The sequence below is a fragment of the Diabrotica virgifera genome, chromosome 2, assembly GCF_917563875.1.
Source record: "Diabrotica virgifera virgifera chromosome 2, PGI_DIABVI_V3a".
Taxonomy (NCBI): Eukaryota; Metazoa; Arthropoda; class Insecta; order Coleoptera; family Chrysomelidae; genus Diabrotica; species Diabrotica virgifera.
This window is the reverse complement of record NC_065444.1, coordinates 280,509,203-280,527,765: the sequence shown is the minus strand read 5'-3', so window position 1 is coordinate 280,527,765 and position 18,563 is coordinate 280,509,203. Positions and strand designations below refer to the sequence as shown.

The 18,563-nt window shown below is 31.6% G+C and overlaps 2 protein-coding genes across 2 annotated transcripts in view; both read left to right on the top strand.

Moving 5' to 3' along the window:
• The window catches only part of LOC126879888 (cell division cycle protein 16 homolog), a 30,389-nt gene extending 22,186 nt beyond the window's left edge, over positions 1–8,203 (top strand). The window contains exons 11-12 of the mRNA XM_050643230.1: positions 3,090–3,282; positions 7,963–8,203. Coding sequence (XP_050499187.1) covers positions 3,090–3,282; positions 7,963–8,126 — 357 coding nt within the window. The 3' untranslated portion in view covers positions 8,127–8,203. The remainder of the gene's footprint in view (positions 1–3,089; positions 3,283–7,962) is intronic.
• A 5,761-nt stretch (positions 8,204–13,964) lies between these two features.
• The window catches only part of LOC126879889 (cytoplasmic polyadenylation element-binding protein 1), a 69,032-nt gene continuing 64,433 nt past the window's right edge, over positions 13,965–18,563 (top strand). The window contains exon 1 of the mRNA XM_050643231.1: positions 13,965–14,156. Within this exon, the coding sequence (XP_050499188.1) occupies positions 14,139–14,156 (18 nt within the window). The 5' untranslated portion in view covers positions 13,965–14,138. The remainder of the gene's footprint in view (positions 14,157–18,563) is intronic.

Here is an 18,563-nt window from a genome sequence, read left to right as displayed (position 1 = left end):
ATTAAATTAACCGAGATTGAATGTAAGTGGTCAATGACAGTAATCGAATGGCGAGTATTTGAGTGGACTTAAAATTTATTTACTTTAAACAAACTGGAACATGAAGTAAAAACCACTTCTATGTAAAAGTTATATTTACTAAAAATTTTTAGAATCCCAATGGATTCAATAAAATGAGTTCATCAGAACGTTTTCAAACCTATCGGTCCATCATCAGTGAATTTGAATACTTGCAAAATAGCCCCAGAACCAAACAATGGTTGTGATTATAAATAAATCTACATTATGTTAAAATAAATTTAAAATGGCTAAACGCCGATGTTCAGGGATTAAACCTCTGGGAACATGGTGAAACTCTACCCGAGGACCCAATCAACCATCTTCGGTCAACGATGACTACGGAGTAATTAATTACGGAGTAGTCATCGTTGACCGAAGATGGTTGATTGGGTCCTCGGGTAGAGTTTCAGTCGGGTAGAGTTAGATTTATTTATAATCACAACCATTGTTTGGTTCTGGGGCTATTTTGCAAGTATTCAAATTCACTGATGATGGACCGATAGGTTTGAAAACGTTCTGATGAACTCATTTTATTGAATCCATTGGGATTCTAAAAATTTTTAGTAAATATACCTTTTACATAGAAGTGGTTTTTACTTCATGTTCCAGTTTGTTTAACTATAAGGTATACAGCCAACCCAGGGAACTACCCCTTTTTAGTTTATTTACTTTAATTATTAAAAATATTGTACGCAATTTGCGATATTATCAATTAAATTTATGTCAAAAAGTGAAATTCTGTAGTATTTTGCAATTATATTCACATAAAATAAACTAAAACTTTACCGATTTAGTAATTATTCAATATTGATAACTATCGATTAAAAATCGAAAGCGGCCATCTTGCAAGTTATCTGTCATCACTGCCATGAAATTATTATGACATCTAAAATTTAAAAGGTCTTAAATTGTAAATTGCAAGTAAGGAAGTAAGTGTTAAAACCAATATCAAATTATGTTGGCAAATATTATTGTATATCAATAAAACATATCTTAACCGATTGTCAAATATACCAGCAAACGAAAAATAAACTCAACCTTCCCAGGTACATATCTGAGCTTCTTAGAGACAATACAAATATCAACAATATCATACAGTTTTTAACGGAAATAGGAATAAAAGACATTTAATTGTATCACAAATTTTTCAGGTATACTTTTTGTTAGTACATATGTATCTACTTAATATTATAATCTCTTTTTATTTTTAATATGTATTTTTCATTGTTGTCGTTTATAACCCCAGTGGTTCGGACGACATTAAATTAAAAAAAAATATGTTGGCGATAAAATTTTGTATGTACCACGTCAGTAAAAACTCCTTATCGAACTCGTCTGTTACTCGCCTCGCTCGCTCTTTTCGTAATATCAGACTCGGTCGATAAAGAGTCACTTTAGTGACTTGGTACTAAATAACTATTACTTTAGAAATGAAATACACAATTTCTTTTTGAGAAAATTAAGGAAGATAAAAAAATGTAATACAAAAACCGAAAATTACCTGCTAAAAAAATGTTTATACAAAGTGATCAAAACTTTTTTCTGTAAAACTTACCTAAAATTCATTTAATAATAAACTTCAGCAATAATAAATGTCCAACAAAATTTTTTTTTATGTTTTTATACAGTATGTCGGCGTAAATTGGAACCTATTGATAACTTTTTTATTATCAGTTTTACGAAAAATTATTAAATATATAAAATTTATATAAAAAATCTTTATAAAATACTCTGCATCGTATATAATCTAAGATGCAATCATGAGATATCAAATTTTATTATTTTATACGAGGCATGTCAAAAAATATGAATTTCACTCAAGAGTAAAGTACCTTTAAATTTCACAATATCGAAAGTTGTTATTAAGAAAAGTTGTTTGGAATTAAAAACTAAGTTTCAATTTTCAATTACATCCTTCTAATTGAAATACTGTGCACTATAAGGGCACTTAACTGTTAAGCGAAATTCATATTTTTTTACATACCTCATAAAAAAATTGAAACAGTTTGTTATCTGAAGGTTGTGTCTTAAATTGTAGACCAGGTAGAGTATTTTGTGGAGAATAACTTTTTTTCGTAAAATTGATAATAAAAAAGTTTTCCACATGGTTCCTAGCTACGCAGACATACTGTATAAGAACTACTGTGTAAGAATTTTCAAATAGTAATGTCATATTCGGATTCAGCATAATCAAAAACAAAATAGAAAAATATTTGATCAAAGTAAAATGATGATTTCAACGATATTTTTAAAATTATTTGTACAAAAAAATTGTTATTGTTTAAAAAATTAATAAACAATTAGCAGCAAAATCCGTGAGTAGAAATTTTTACTTTAACATGTACATAAACTAATAAAAAAAGTTTTAGAAAAATATAAGCTTGTTTGAATTATTCCGAAACAATGCATATTTTCGTTCTATCTTAACTCCCCTAATAGTAAAACACTGAAAAACATGTGTTTTCTTTTCTCTCACAAAATCTATTATGGTTAATGTCACTACAACTGTTTTCTGTAAATTCTAATGTAAGAGCAAAAAAAAGCAATTACAGTTGGTGTATACAAACTGACATGTGACTGTCCAAAAACTTACATTGGTCGAACTGGCAAAACCTTTAACAAGCTTATTGCAGAACACAAAAGAGCTTTCAACAATAGAAAAACAGACACTTCTACATACCCACTTCACCTTCTAGATCATAATCATTCTTTTAATGAAGAGTTTCAAATTCTGCATATTCAAAATAAAGGCCTTAAACTCTCTGTATTAGAATCTATGGAAGTTGATAAATTAACAAATACAGATATAATTCTGAATCACTAACTTGAGACAAACAGCTATCCGTCCTCAACATATTGACTTTAAAGTTCAGAAACATAGTAAAATACATCACTTGAAAAAGGCACTCTGCCGAAAGAGCTGTAGTAACGTTAACTTATAATAAATTTTGTGCAAGTATTGAAAACAAAAGTTTTTCAGAGTTTTATTGTTAGATTAGATAAAATTGTTTAACACTTCTTGTCTTTAGGCATTATTGTTGACTCCCCAATCAGCAAGTACATATTCAGCCATAGCTTACGTTCATGTTTTAATGGAAAATTATGAGCAAGCTGTAGAATGGTTCCATAAAGCGTTAGGATTGAAACGAGATGATGCTTTTAGTACGACAATGTTAAACTATGTTATTGATCAATTGTCGGATGAAAAGCCTCCATATCCAGGTAAAACATATAAAACGCGTCCAAAAAGAGTAGCCAGGTTTTCTTTTCATTACAAAAATCAATATGTAGTGCCTAGTAGAGTGGTTAAAGATAAATCGATATATTTTTTTCTTCTAATAGACCAGGGCGGATCTGTTTTGAGGTGGATGTGACAGGTGGCATTCAGATTTTTGCAGATAAAGTTAGGTGACAACTTCAATAATTATAATTGATTTATCATCCTTCTCAAATATGCTCGGAACATTAATAAAAAAATTTAAATATTTAAAACTTTTGAAAAATATCGACTTTTTTCTACTTTCATTGCTTATAACTTTAAAACGATTCATTTTGGAACAAAGTCGTAGCGAAAGAAAATAAAGATAATTGAATTTTGTATAATATACGACTGTTTTAAAATGTCTTAAATTATTACCCTTTCTGCAAAATAGCAAGCAATAAATAGAAAATAAGGGGGCAAAAAATACTGTTTTTATTCAATGTTTTTCAACCACTTTGGTTGCACTTAGAACCTTCATAATTCGCGTAGAAAATTGTTACAACATACTTAAACCGTCCACCAAATTTCATTAAAATCGATCTAATAGATTTTGCATAAAAATTTTTCAATCTAAGTTTTTTAAAAAAAAGTTCAAATTTTTTAAAAATTTTCTGAACAAAAAGTAGACCATTTAGAAGTTTGCTAATTTTTTTACATATAAAGAGGTTCTCTACCTATCTAATACACTTCGCAGAATTAAAATCGGATTATTTAAACGGCCTCAGCACTGTTTAAAAGTTATAAACAATTGTTTGGCTTATAAACAAATACAGTGAGGAAGTTTGAGTTGGAATAAATTCATTTTCTCGAGAATGGACGACTCTGGAGATAAATCCCGAAACAGATCGATTTTTATTTTTAAATTATAATTTTTTGGCATAAATATCATACTAGTGACGTCATCCATCTGGGCGTGATGACGTAATCTAAATATTGGAATTAATTTAATTCAAACCCTGTATAAATAATTATCTTAGTGTTTATATTAGTGAATACAAAATTGAATAGCCTTTCGATTGAGCTATCACACGGCACCTTTTTTCATTTAAAAAATCATCGATTACGTCATCACGCCCAGATGGATGACGTCACTAGTATGATATACAGTAAAACCTGTGTTAACAGCCACATGTCAAAACCGGAAACCTGAACTAGAAGGCCAGTTTCAAAGTTCCCTAAACCAAAATTTTTGGACTACAAAACCTGGTATTAGCGGCCACTTTTTTATATCGGCCAATAGTTCTGTCATTTTTAGTGACCGTTATTGATAGGTTTTACTGTATATACCAAAAAATTAGAATTTAAAAATAAAAATCAACCTGTTTCGGGATTTATCTCCAGAGACGCCTATTCTCGAGAAAATGAATTTATGCCAACTCAAACGTCCTCACTGTATTTGTTTATGAGCCAAAAAATTGTTTATAATTTTAAAATAGTGCTGAGGCCGCTTCAATAATGCGATTTTAATTCTGTAAAGTGTATTAGATAGGTAGAGAACCTGTTTATATGTAAAAAAATTAGCAAACTTATAAATGGTCTACTTTTTCTTCAGAAAGTTTTTAAAAAATTTGAACTTTAAAAAAAAAATAGATTGCAAAATTATGCAAAATCTATCAGGTCGATTTTAATGAAATTTGGTGGACGATTTAAGTATGTTGTAAGAATTTTCTAAGCGAATTCCGAAAGTTCTAAGTAGTTGAAAAACATTGAATAAAAACAGGCTTATTTTGCCCCCTTATTTTGTATTTATTGCTATTTTGCAGAAAGGGTACTAATTTAAGACATTTTTAACCAGTCGTTTATCATACAATATTCAATTATCTTTATTTTATTTCCCTACGACTTTATTCCAAAACGAATCGTTTTAAAGTTATAAGCAAAGAAAGTAGAAAAAAATCGATGTTGTTCGAAATTTTTAAATATTTTAATTTTTTATTAATGTTCCGGACCTATTTGAGAAGGAGCATAAGTCAATTATTATTGTTGAAGTTGTCACCTAACTTTATCTGCAAAAATCCGAATGCCACCTCGCACATCCAAAAATAGACGTTTTTTCACAGATCCGACCTGGTCTATAATCATTTTTTCACTTTATTATGATGAATAAATAAGATCCTCAAGATTTAAGCCCATAACTTAGAGGCCTCTCAACAATACTTTTCCAAAAATCACGTTATTTTTTGTTTTCTTTAATAAAAAAAATTAATCAGTTATCCTTTTTGGACACCCGATAAACACAATTTAATATTTTTAGTTATATTTGTTATAACGTACATAATATATACTTATATATCTGGCAAATATAAAACTTAAATTAGGATTAAAAAAACTTTTAACATCAAACATAGTCACAAAAGAACGAAAATACTAATATACAGAACTATAATCAAGCCCGTCCTCACTTAAGCATCAGAAACGTGGACGATAACAAAAAGTGATGAAGAACAGTTACGATGTTTTGAGCCTCATGTAAAAACCACAGACACATTTATAAAGGTGTACAGGAAAATAGTCGTGTCGCTAGGGGGGCCTCCAACGACCTCCTTTATTCAGATGGACTTACCCAAGTTTTTTTATGTATTTTGACCCGTAAAACACGAATTTTTTGGGTAACACTTGATCCGGATGTCGATAAGATTGTTATTAACAAAGAACATGAGGAATTATATAACAGCGATTTTTCGCAAAACAAAACATTTTTTTGAATTTTTTTTGGATCATTCAAATTATACCGGAAAAAAGTTCAAGTCAAATTATACCGGATTTGATTATTTGCATTCCTAAAAATTAATTTTTTTATTGTTAAACAAAGCTATAAACACATAGTGCTTGAGTGATTTTTTCAATTCATCTCCCATATAAAATCGAACGAGTAGGCGCGCCTACAAACAGGCAATTTGTACGTAGCATGTATTAAAACACTATTTGGTTATAGCTTTGTTTGACAATAAAAAAAAAAAGAATGTGTGTGTACTTTGTACGCACGTAAGAAGTTATACTTCTATTATATGATTTAAACGAAATTAATATACTTTTTATTTATATTTTGTTTAAATATTAAACTAATTTATACTTACTACTTCTCAAACATTTTTATTAGAACAGTGCCAAAAATTAAAATAATAAGAATAAAACACACACAAACACATTAAACAAGCCACAAATGATGTCTGAACATTAATTGTCGAAAATTTTTTTAACTAAATACGTATTTTCTGAAAATACAATTATATAATAAATATACTTACAATCATAAAATGTATTAAAAAAAACAAAAAAGAAAGTTTCTATTGGGACTCGAACCAGCGCTGATAAGAGCGGTTGGTATTGGAATTCATTCGCCTTTTCCACTTAGCCACGGACACTATGTGTCATTATTTACGAAGATCGACTAACTAAACGGATTAAACTTGTGATATTTTGATATTTTGAAAATTGATCAAATTATTTTAATTTTGAATTGAAATGATTTAGAATTGAAAAAATACAACAAAACATAGAGTAAAAAACAATATATTAGGTGAATATTGATAGAAATTTTGATGGTAATCAAATTATATAAATAAAAGTATTACATACTATGTATTTTGGCAGATCAAATAGGTAGGTTTATACCCATGATACATTAACAATTATTACGTACCTGTTGCTTTTAAAAACTATTTAAAAGTCACTACAATATTGTAAACTTTTTTGTTTCTGTCCTCACAACAATAAAACTAATATATTATACATTTGTTTACCTTTACCTTTACCTCCAAACCACAGCTGCCATATCGGATAATTTTTGACATGTCATTTGAACATCCAATCAAAACAAAGTTATAATGCGCATGCGCCGGGCTGATAGGTTTTAACATATAAAAAAATCACCCTCTATCGCCGGTAAAGAAGTATAACTTCAAAAATTAATTTTTAGCAATGCAAGTAACCAAAACCGATATAATTTGGATTGAACTTTCAAATGCGGTAAGCAGAATTACTATTTTGTTTTTCAATCAAAAGTTATTCGGATTCAAAAATTGCAATTTCTCGATTTTTTGAAAGTTCAACCGCGTTTATCTCGAAAACTATGCATCCTACGAAAAACTTGTAACAACATTCTTTGTTTAGAATGACCCAAAAAATACAAAAAAATGTTGTGTTTTGCGAGAAATCGCTGTTATGTAATTCCTCAAGTTCTTTGTTTATAACAAACTTATCAACATCCGGATCAACTGTTATCCAAAAAATTCGTGTTCTACGGGTCAAAATACATAAAAAAAACTTGGGTAAGTTCATCTGAATAAAAAAAAGGTCGTTGTACCCCCCTGGCGACAGCACTAAAACGGATTATGGCATAGACGCTATAATTTTGAGCTTTACCGCCTTTATAGTGAGCCTAGTATTGGTAGGTCTATAAAAATAAACAGCCTGCGGTGGCTAGGCCACTTAAATAAGATGGAATTAGTGTGGAGAAGAGATTGGACCAAAGCACGATTTAAGGACCAGGTGGAAGACGTCTTACGAGTATAAAGAGTACAAAATTGGAAAACCAATGCGAATGATAGGAAGGAACGGATGCTGATTCTAGAATATGTAGACATGTAGAACATCTCAACTTTTTATTTTATATCGTTATTGATGTTTTGGTTTTTTAGGTTGTCCAGATGAAATTCCAGACTTCAACGTTGAACCCAAACCAGCCGAATCCTCCATGAGTGTAAATATGGCTGACAATGCGACACAAAATAGTGCTATGTCTGACATGAGTATGAGTATAGAAGTTGATATGGTAGATTCAAGTGGTATAGTTAAGGAATGATGGCGCAGATTATTTGCGTTGTACTATATGTATTGTTAATATGAAAATAATAAAAATAAATGTTTTCCATATATTTATATTCTCTTATACAATATGTCAATTTATTTATTTCAATACTCAATATAATATTTTTTTTTATCAAGACAATCACGAAATAAAATGAAATGTGCCAAAATACTAAATTGTTTTTACTGAAATTTAAATAGTCTTGAGAGCATAGGTGCAAAATTTCGGACCAATGCTTTCTAAATGCCTTCATTTTTTCGAATCCTGAAAAAACTAATAAATATTTTTGAAAAATGTAACAGACTGCATTATTACCGACGGCCGAAAGTCCCTTAGAATAAATAAAAAGTTTATTTTGAATGAGATATTTGAAATTAAAAATCACACTAAATTTTCTCTTAGTTTTTCACCCCTGTGACTTATTAAAATAAACATTATAGAAGTTTTCAGACACTTTCGACTCTCGGTAATAATGTAATCTTTCAATTAGCGTTTAAAATTTTCAAAAACACTTACCTATTAGTTTTCTCAGGATTCGAAAAAAATGAATGCATTTAAAAAGCATTGGCCCGATAATTTGCTCCTACACTCTTAACCAAAGATTTATACTTAAAAACGTTTAAGGATAACTGTTCTAGTAAACTAAATATAAAAACTGGCATATTTTTCAATAGGGAGCAGAAGAAACAATGTTGCTAAGAATATATAATATGTAGATACCCTTTATGTACATGATCGTCGCAAGGCCTCAAAGGAAATCAAATCCTGCACACAACAGTGCTTTAAAGTTATGCTTGGAAGCATTCAGATCCAGTCCAGCAAATCAAAACTTACTGTTGAACTATTCTGCTAAAATATCAAGAACTAAGAAATATAAATAAATTAACTTGTTCCCAGATCAAAACATCTCATGATTCTGCATAGAAATGAAAGAAAAATGTAAAGAAAAGAAAAAACCTTACTTGAAATATATGTCAACTAAGACACAACAACCGTATAATAGAAACAAAACACATAATGTTGTAAGAAGAATCAAAAATTACGCTGAGAACATAGTTAAAAAAAATAGAACATGATTTTCATGATCTACGAAAGGAAATATCTTCTTCTTTAAGTGTCATCTCCGCGACGAAGGTTGGCAATCATCATGGCTATTCTGACCTTCGAGGCAGCTGCTCTGAACAATTGCCTTGAGCTGCAACTAAACCATTCCTGGGGTTCTTCAACCAAGACACGCGTCTCCTATATCCTCTATTTTTCCTTGAATTATGAGTCTCAAGGTGCTGTATATGTTCTATCTTTCGGCTCTTATCACATGTCCCAAATATTGTAATAATTGCAAAGGAAATATGGCGCTTTATAAAAAGCGGAAGAAGTAATATACTCGATATATGTAGAAAAGGATACATGAATTGACAGTCAAAAGAAACTGTATAGAAAAGGACAACAAAAATGACGTTAGAATCAAGAACACCAGAAATAACTACAAAGGAAGAAGATAATACAAAGTTTAAAACAATGAAATACCGAACTAATCTCGCTATTTCAAAAAGGCGAGAAAAAACAGCCAGAAAACTACATACGTACCTATCAAGATGTTAATTATCAAAAGTCAAATAAGTCGGGAAATAAAATTCGAAATTATTGATCTGAGTTTAAGTTGGAAAAATAAAGCATAACAGAGTGGCGAAATACTCGACAAGGGAAATCTAAAATTGCATTTCACGTCCTGTCATTCACCGTGATTGCATGATGAGTGACCACATTCCACTGGTGGTAGTATTCCAAGTCAAATTCAAAAAATTGCAGAAAAGGAAATCATATTCAAGCAATATACGTATGCTGAGAGACCTTAATACGAAAATGAAGGTCCAAGCGACATTAAACAAGCAAGTGACTGATCAGAAACGAATCGAATGAAGAAAAAGAGGTCGAACAGATTACAAAAATAGTTCAAAATGTAAAGAAAGAACACTTAAAGACATATAAAGTAATCCAGAAAAGATCATGGATGACAGATACGATCCTGAAACTAATGGACGAAAGAAGAAAATCTAAGTAAAACCCAGACAGATATAAAGCGAAAAAGATAACAATAGGAAGGAAAATCGGGGCAATGGAAGAAACAGAAGCAATTGTAAAATATCAGGAAATTGAGATATAGTCACAATGTACATAGGAAAGTTACAGAAAGGAAATCTAACTGATTCTGACGGAAACATCGTCTTAGATAAAGAGAGTAAACTAAGAACAAGGAAAGAATACCTAGGAAAACTCTGAAGACCAAAGAGATACCACCTTTGGGCTAGAAGGGGAGGTAAATTATGGACCAAGAATATTGCAGCAGGAAATTTACTCTGAACAGCACAGCTAAAGGACGGTAAAGTAGCAGGTCGCGATAATAGGTATACAAGTACAACCACTTAAAACCATCAACAGCAATAATGACAAACATTACTCAACAACATATACAACTCTGGAGAAATACCAACAGAACGGCTGAAGTCTGAGTTAATTGCATTCCAAAAAACCAGAAAAGAAGGAATGAAAATTATTAAAGATAATCTATAGACAATTTACAAGCTGTGAGCAAGTCAAATTTCCTCCAATCAAAGTTCGGATTCATAAATGCTGTTGGTTAGAGAGAGTGTGGTATATTATGAACCCTCTGTATAAATCATAATTTAAATATGATGTTATTAACCTTTAGGGTATTGAACATACATAAAAACAATAGCTTATAGTTTGTATCACATGTTTATTACGAGTGAACTTGAACTATATTTGTTATGGTTCAGATAGGTATAAAAACACGCTGAGCAATCAGTATGGATATAGATATACAAATAATTATTAGAAGTTAGTATGTAGTAAGGCGAGGCGCTATGAATCATTAATGTTATTGTTTAGATATTGGATACCAGTGAATAAAATATAATTTATAGTAAGACGTGTTTAGTCTTTTTAATTAATTAGAACCAGAAGGCAGTAACAACACACTATTTAATACAAGAGTCTTTGTTTTCAGTGCAAGTCTTATTGTAGAGATGCAGAGACGTCAATTGTGACGTATACGAATGTCTGGTTGATTACGAGAAAGCGTTTGATCGAATACAGCACGCCAAGATGATGCAAATGCTAAAAGAAGAAGGAATAACTAACCAAGATCTGAAAATAATTAGAAACCTTTACTGAAATCAGACCGCAAATCCCAAGAGTTGAAGGTGAACACACCGAATGTGAGAAAATCATGCATGGAGTGAGGCAAGGCTGTATTTTGTCTCATCTAATCTTCAATCTCTACGCTGAAAGAATATTTATAGAAGTTTTTCACGAAACTGAAAAAGGTACCTACTCTACTAAATGGGTACCTGCTCAACAACATTAGATATGCAGATGACATCATAGTATTTGCGGACAGCTTAGAAGACCTACAAGTCCTTATGAACACATCACGTATTATAGTCAACAATATGGACTCAATATAAACGTAAAGAAGACAAAGCTTATGATCGTCAGCAAGAAAAAGATAACAGAAGGTCAAATATACGTCAACCAAATCCCTGTAGAGAGAGTGAAGCCCTACAACCACCTCAGCACTATAATAAATAAAGAATGAACCAAAACCGGATGGGGGCCTCCTTGAAGATAAACAAACTCTCTCGAGTGTTGAATCGTGGACATTAATCGAAAATATGTGCAGAAGATTGGAAACATTTGAGATGTGGTTATATCAGAGAATATGAAATACATGGTCATCTCACAACAAGAACGACGGCGAATAAGGCAAAATATTACTATATACGATCATAACTTCGAAGTGGTTATCAATAGTTTAAATATCTAAGAGCAACAATCACAAATGACAACAAAATAGAGCGAGAAGCAGAAACGCGAATACTTAATGGCAGAAAATAAATTTTTCTTTGCAATGCAGCATCTAATGAAGTCAAAACTTCTTTCGCGAGGTGCAAAAATCCAGATATTATAAGACCATTTCACAAATCAAACATAACAAAAAACAGATTTTTTGCTAAATTTTGTAGACTTACTATAGTTTTCGTCGAAACAGTTGCCGAAAAAATACTTATTCTAGACTAGACTTACTAGTAACAGATTTATTAAAGCAAAACAGTACTATTCAAAAAATTGTAATAAAAAACATTTCTATAGTTAATCGGAATATCTAAAATTAGAGTCTAACTAGAGAAAACTATAGTAAGTTAAACAGTTTAACTCAAACTTGGAATACCTTCCGCTGTTTCTTGCAATGAAGACTACAGTAACTTAACTTACTATTATAGTTGTGCTATAGTTTTCGCTTGCAGGAGTGTCGGTCAGTAAACTTACTATATACATGCAAATGCTTTACTGGTTGCCTTAAAATTCATACCAGGATACTTTTCCACCAAATAAAGCTTAAAAGGAATAATAATACCATAATAGTAAGTACAATGTAACGTTTTTTGAGTTACGATAGTCTTCGTTGCATGGGTCGATATAATACGACCAGCAGTCACGTATGCGGAAGCGAAACGTGGACGCTAACAAAGAGATAGGTACTTATAATAAATTTGCTGGTGTGGGAACGTAAAATCCTTCGAATGATATATTATGGCCTTTGCAGGGACAGCGTGACAAACGAATGGAGGCGCAGATAAAATAACGAGTTAGAGTCTCTATTTGGAAAGAAAAATCTAGTTAGATATAAAAAAAATAGACTCAGATGGGTAGGGCATGTGATAGGCAGTAACGACAATCGCCTTATAAACACTGTCTTCTGGGAAAGGCCAGATGGAAGAAGGTCTGTAAGACGGCTTAGAAACAGGTAGAAAGAATCAGTCAAAGAAGATCTGGAGAAAATGGGAGTGAAACAATGGGAATTAGTGGCACATGACCTCACGAAGAGTGTTAACGCCATTGATGATAATAATTATATATTTATCAGAGAATACTTAAAATCCCCTGGACTTACGAGGTTTTCAGAAGAATGAAGAAGAACCAAGATGAAGATAGGTATATCAACACCATCAAATCTCGAAAGTGGGAATACTTTGGACACATTATGCGAAATGAATCCAGATATGCCCTCCTGCAAGACATTTTGCAAGGAAAAATAGTTGGAAAGCGAGGTCCAGGAAGAAGATGAATATTCTAGTTGAACCTCAGAACCTGGTTAAACACAACAACTATGCAGCTTTTCCGCACTGCTCCACTGCTGCAGATAAGATAAAGGTTGATATGATTGATCGCCAACATTTTTTGTCAAGGATATGCGCACATCAAGAAGAAGGAAGAAGAAGTCCTTTCTATTGCATGGAGAGACTTCAATATAAATTAAGTACAAGATACCTTGCCTGATTTGAAAAATTTGTCATTATACCTACTTATATTCCATAAAATTTATGTACACATTTAATGTACCTACTAATAAATAAATTGTGTAAAACTTTAATTTGTAGGTACTACGCCAATGACCTTAGAGGTTGAGGCATATAGGCACGCATAGGTAAGTAAATTTAAAAAATAATAACTTTTGTTAAAAACCATAGTCATATTAAATATGACTATCTATCTAAAATAATACATATAATCCATTTATTGTATTATACCTTTAAGTATTTAAATTGAAACAAATTATCGAAAATTAAAGTGGATCTATTTTAAAATTATCCATAACGTTAAAAATTAAACATATCAATAGAAACACAGCTGATAAGAGCTTCACGTTTTTGCCCGTTTTTTGTACGCATTGTTGGGCACGCTTCATTTTTACAAAAGAACTCCACGTGCATATTCCCCTTCCGAACGAAAAGCACCAATCAAATGAATCGGCTCCTCCCCACTTCGTCGAGAAATCTTAAAACTTCTTTAGCCGTTTCCTTATTTTGTGTAGAATTCCGTGCTAAATTGTAATGTGATTGTGTTGTGCAGATTTTTATTTAAACTGAATCAATTTTTTATATATGGACTCTATTGATCTGTTTCTAGTTTTAAGTTATCGCCATGCCTGCATTACAAAAGGTAAGAACTTGTTACAAGAATAGCCATCCAAATTCAAACTAAAAAAATAATCTTATCATTAAAAATGTAGCATTGCACCTGTAATTTTGTAAACGTCTCCAAAATGTTGAATGTAAACTGGCATTCAAAAACTGGTTTGATGCTTTATACCTACATTATAATTTTTAAATTTAAAAGAGCGTGAAAATTTGTTTTTGATAGGGTAAATAATATTTTCTATAATTTACATATTAAACTATTTTTAAAATGTGTGTATTGCCTCAAATACGAGCAAAATGAAAAACTTTTTAGAACAAGATGTAATATGTATTTTTTGGGTGTTACGAACTGATATTGTATTGATATTTTATTATAACCAGAAGATCGCAAAAAGTTGTATTTTAGCATTATTTTTGATATTTGCAATAATATATCAGTTTCCCTCAGTACCTTCTTTGCTCTTTAATTCGTCCAATTTTGAACATAGGCTTCCCCCAGTTTCCTTTATTCGCCTGTTTTGTGCTTTTTGTTTCCAGTTAATGCTCCTCCTATCTTTCTCGATATCATCTCCCCATCTTATCTGGGGTCGTCCTCTTGCTCTCTTTCCTGACCATGGTCTCCACTGTCGTACCTTGGTATTCCACCTATTGTCCGTTTTTCTAGCGTTACGACCTGCGAAACTCCATTTTAGCCTGGCTGTATGTTGTCCTGCGTCTTTGACTTTTGTTTTATTTCTTATCCAGTTGTTTTGCTTTTTGTCTTTTGTGTCCACGGCTCTTTGTATCTTCATTATTTTATATTGTTTGCTTTGGTCAAGGTCCATGTTTTGCATGAGTATGTGAGAATTGGGAGTATGCACTGGTCAAACACTCTTTGCACCTATGAGTATCTACCTAAGTAGGTAGGTACTCAGTAGCTACCTATTCGTTATAAGAGTACCAAATGGTTGTAATATCTTTTGAGAATATTGAGATTATTTTGCTTTCACAAAATTATTTATTTAAATTTTTATTTTATTTTCGATAGGTAGGTATTACTTATAGACCAGGCAACGAAGCAGTAAACCTAGGAATTTTGTGCAGTAAGATGAACTTTGTGCGTCATGCAACTTTTTGCATTCGATTCGAGACAGTGTCAGGCAATTCTGTGAACTAAATTGATCTCCGGCAAAATAATTTGTGCATAAGAAAATGCATTTTCAAAGTGCATCTCGAAGAGATGGAAAATTAAAAATTTAAAAATCAGCAAATATTGACGGAAATGAGTTTAACTTTTAAACCTGGGGGTTTTAGAGTTCACTGAAGACGAATTTCATGACGACGATGAACTCCGAGGTACCTGGTGCCCAGGGTGGAGCTCGTCGCCTGGGACGATCGAATAATTCCCGGAACGATCGAATAATTCGCGAAATGAAGATTGAATCGAAAAACTGAAAAATACGTATTTAATATTTTTCAAAATTCTATCGAATGACACTAAACACGACCCCCCACTCTACCCCCTGGAGGTGGGGTGGGGGTAACTTTAAAATCTTAAATGGAAACCCCCAGTTTTATCGCAGATTTGGATTGCTTACGTAAGAATAAGCAACTTTTATTCGAGGCACTTTTTCGAATTATGGATAGATGAGGCTGTAATCGGAAAAAACGATTTATCGTGATACCATAAGTAAATTATAGAAACGGTCTTATATCCCGAGAAATACACTTCCAAATAAAAAACCAAAAAATACGTGTTTAATATTTTTCAAGAGCCTATCGAGTAACATCCAACATGACCCTCCACTCCACCCCCTGGTGGTGGGGTGAGTGGTAACTTTAAAATCTTAAATAGGAGGCCCCTTTTTTATTTCAGATTTGGAATCCTTACGTAAAAATAAGTAACTTTTATTCGAGACATTTTTTCGAATTATGGATAGATGTGCTTTACCGGAATAACACTATTTATTAGCGCAATCTAGCAACAACTTTAAAAAATGTTTCGAATAAATGTTACTTATTTTTTCATGAGGAATCCAAACCTGTAATAAAACATGGGGATTCCTATTTGATTTTAAAGTTACCCCCACTCCACCTCCAGGGGGTGGAGTGGAAGGTCGTGTTTGATGTTATTCGATAGGTTCTTAAAAATATTAAACACATATTTTTTGCTTTTTTATTTGGAAGTGTATTCCTCGGGATATTACAGTAGGAAAAATGAAAGAATACCCATGAACAAACATATAAAACACGCTGTATTTTCCTGTCACTGTGTCACACAAAAAATTTGGCCAGCGCAAGTACATGTAATAATTATTGTTACATGTACTTGCACTGGACAATTTTCTTTGTGATACGGTGGCAGGAGAATACAGCGTGTTTTATATGTTCGTTCATGGGTATTCTTTTATTTTTCCGACTGTAGACCGTTTCTCTAATTTACCTATGGTATCACGATAAATCGTTGTTTCCGATTACAGCGCCATCTATCCACAATTCTAAAAAATGTCTCGAATAAAAATTCTTATTTTTACGTAAACAGTCCAAACTGCAATAACAAATGGGGGTTTCCATTTAAGATTTTAAAGTTACCTCCACCCCATTCGTGTTTACTGTCATTAGATAGATTTTTGAAAAATATTGAACACTTATTTTTCAGTTTTTCGATCCAATCTTCATTTCGCGAATTCGATCGTCTCGTGAATTATTCGATCGTCCCAGGCGACGAATTCCACCGTGGGCAGCAGGTACCTCGGTGACCATCGTCGTCACAAAATTCGTGTTCAGTGACCTCCAAAACCCTTAAGTATAAAAATTGAACTTATTTCCATCAATTTCTTCTCTATATTCTAGTTCATTCTAAATTTTTCTTGAGTTCTAAATGTTTCATTTTCCATCTCTTCGAAATGCACTTTGAAAATGCATTTACTTATGCACAAAAATTTTTGCCGGAGATCAATTTAGTTCACAAAATTGCCTGACACTCTCTCTAATCGAATGCAAAAAGTTGCATGACGATTCATCTTACTGCACAAAATTCCTAGGATTTGGGCTTTTTGGTGGTTCGTTGCTTCGTCTATTATCCTTCTTTTGCAGTTTTATTTTAGTTACTCGTTCTTCTTATTATTCATCGATTTCCTAAGCAAGTCATTCCATTTTTGTGCGGTTTGTCGATACTTCCACCCTATGGCGATTTGTACCTTCTGCTTCATTAGTCCAGGGCCCATCTGTTTTGAGATGGACGTTGAGAGGTGACTCATACTTTTTTGCAGAAATTGCTTGAAAATAAATCAAATAATAATATTTGAGTTATCCTCCCTCTCAAAAAGGCCCGGAACATTGTTTAAATAATCAAAATGGCAAAAAATTAAGGAAAAATTCGATTTTATTCTACGTTTTTGATTATAACTTTAAAAGTATTCATTTTGGAGAAAAGTTGTACTAACATAAAAGTTGCGTTATTAAATTTCCTATAATATAGAATTGGTTAAAAATTTAAAAAATAGTCACCCTAGTTGCAAAATAGCAATATTTGCGAAAAAAACATACAAAATCAAGTATTGGCATTTTACGTTTTTCAACCATTTATGATACACTTAGGACCTTCATGTTTCACCCAGAAAAACTTTATGATACAGTAAAATAATACTCTAAATTTCATTAAGATCGGTTCAATAGATTTTGCAAAATAAATTTCGCAATCCAGCTTTCGCAAAAAAAATTCATTTTTTCAAAATATTACAGGAACGAAAATAAAGCAGATGGCAAGTTGAAATTTTTTTGCTTATAAAAGTGTACTGTACCTTTCATTTGCAATTTGCAAAATTAAAATCGATTTATTACCACGGCGTCTGGAAATTTTTTAAATGAACATTAATTTTTGGTGCTACGCGCAGGACAACGGTGTTCGAATTGACACAAGTTGATTTCCACCAAAATTTCTTCCAATCTTTATCTAATATAATATTTTCTTACTCTATATTTTGTTGTATTTTAATTCCACAAAAATCAAACTAATTTTATTATTGTTTGTGAAATATTGTTTAAACAATTGTATATATTTAAAAATAATAAACTTTTATTCCCTAAGTTAAAATATATGAACAAAGAAATTTTTTGCTAATAAAAGTGTTATTTCAAAGGATAGAGTATGTGTTTTTATTTTGCAATAAACAAATTTATGTATTTACATCAAAATGTAATAAAAATTAAAATGTGTCAATAATTATTAAAGGTCATTGGAATGACCAATCAGAGCAAACTATCCGCTGTCCTGCGCGTAGCACCAATAATACACGTTTATTTAAAAAGATTCCTGACGCCGTGGTGTTAATCGATTTTAATTCTGCAAAATTGCAAATGAAAGGTACAGTATATTTCTATAAGCAAAAAAAAATTCAACTTGCTATCTGCTTTATTTTCAGTCCTGTAACATTTTGAAAAAATGAAT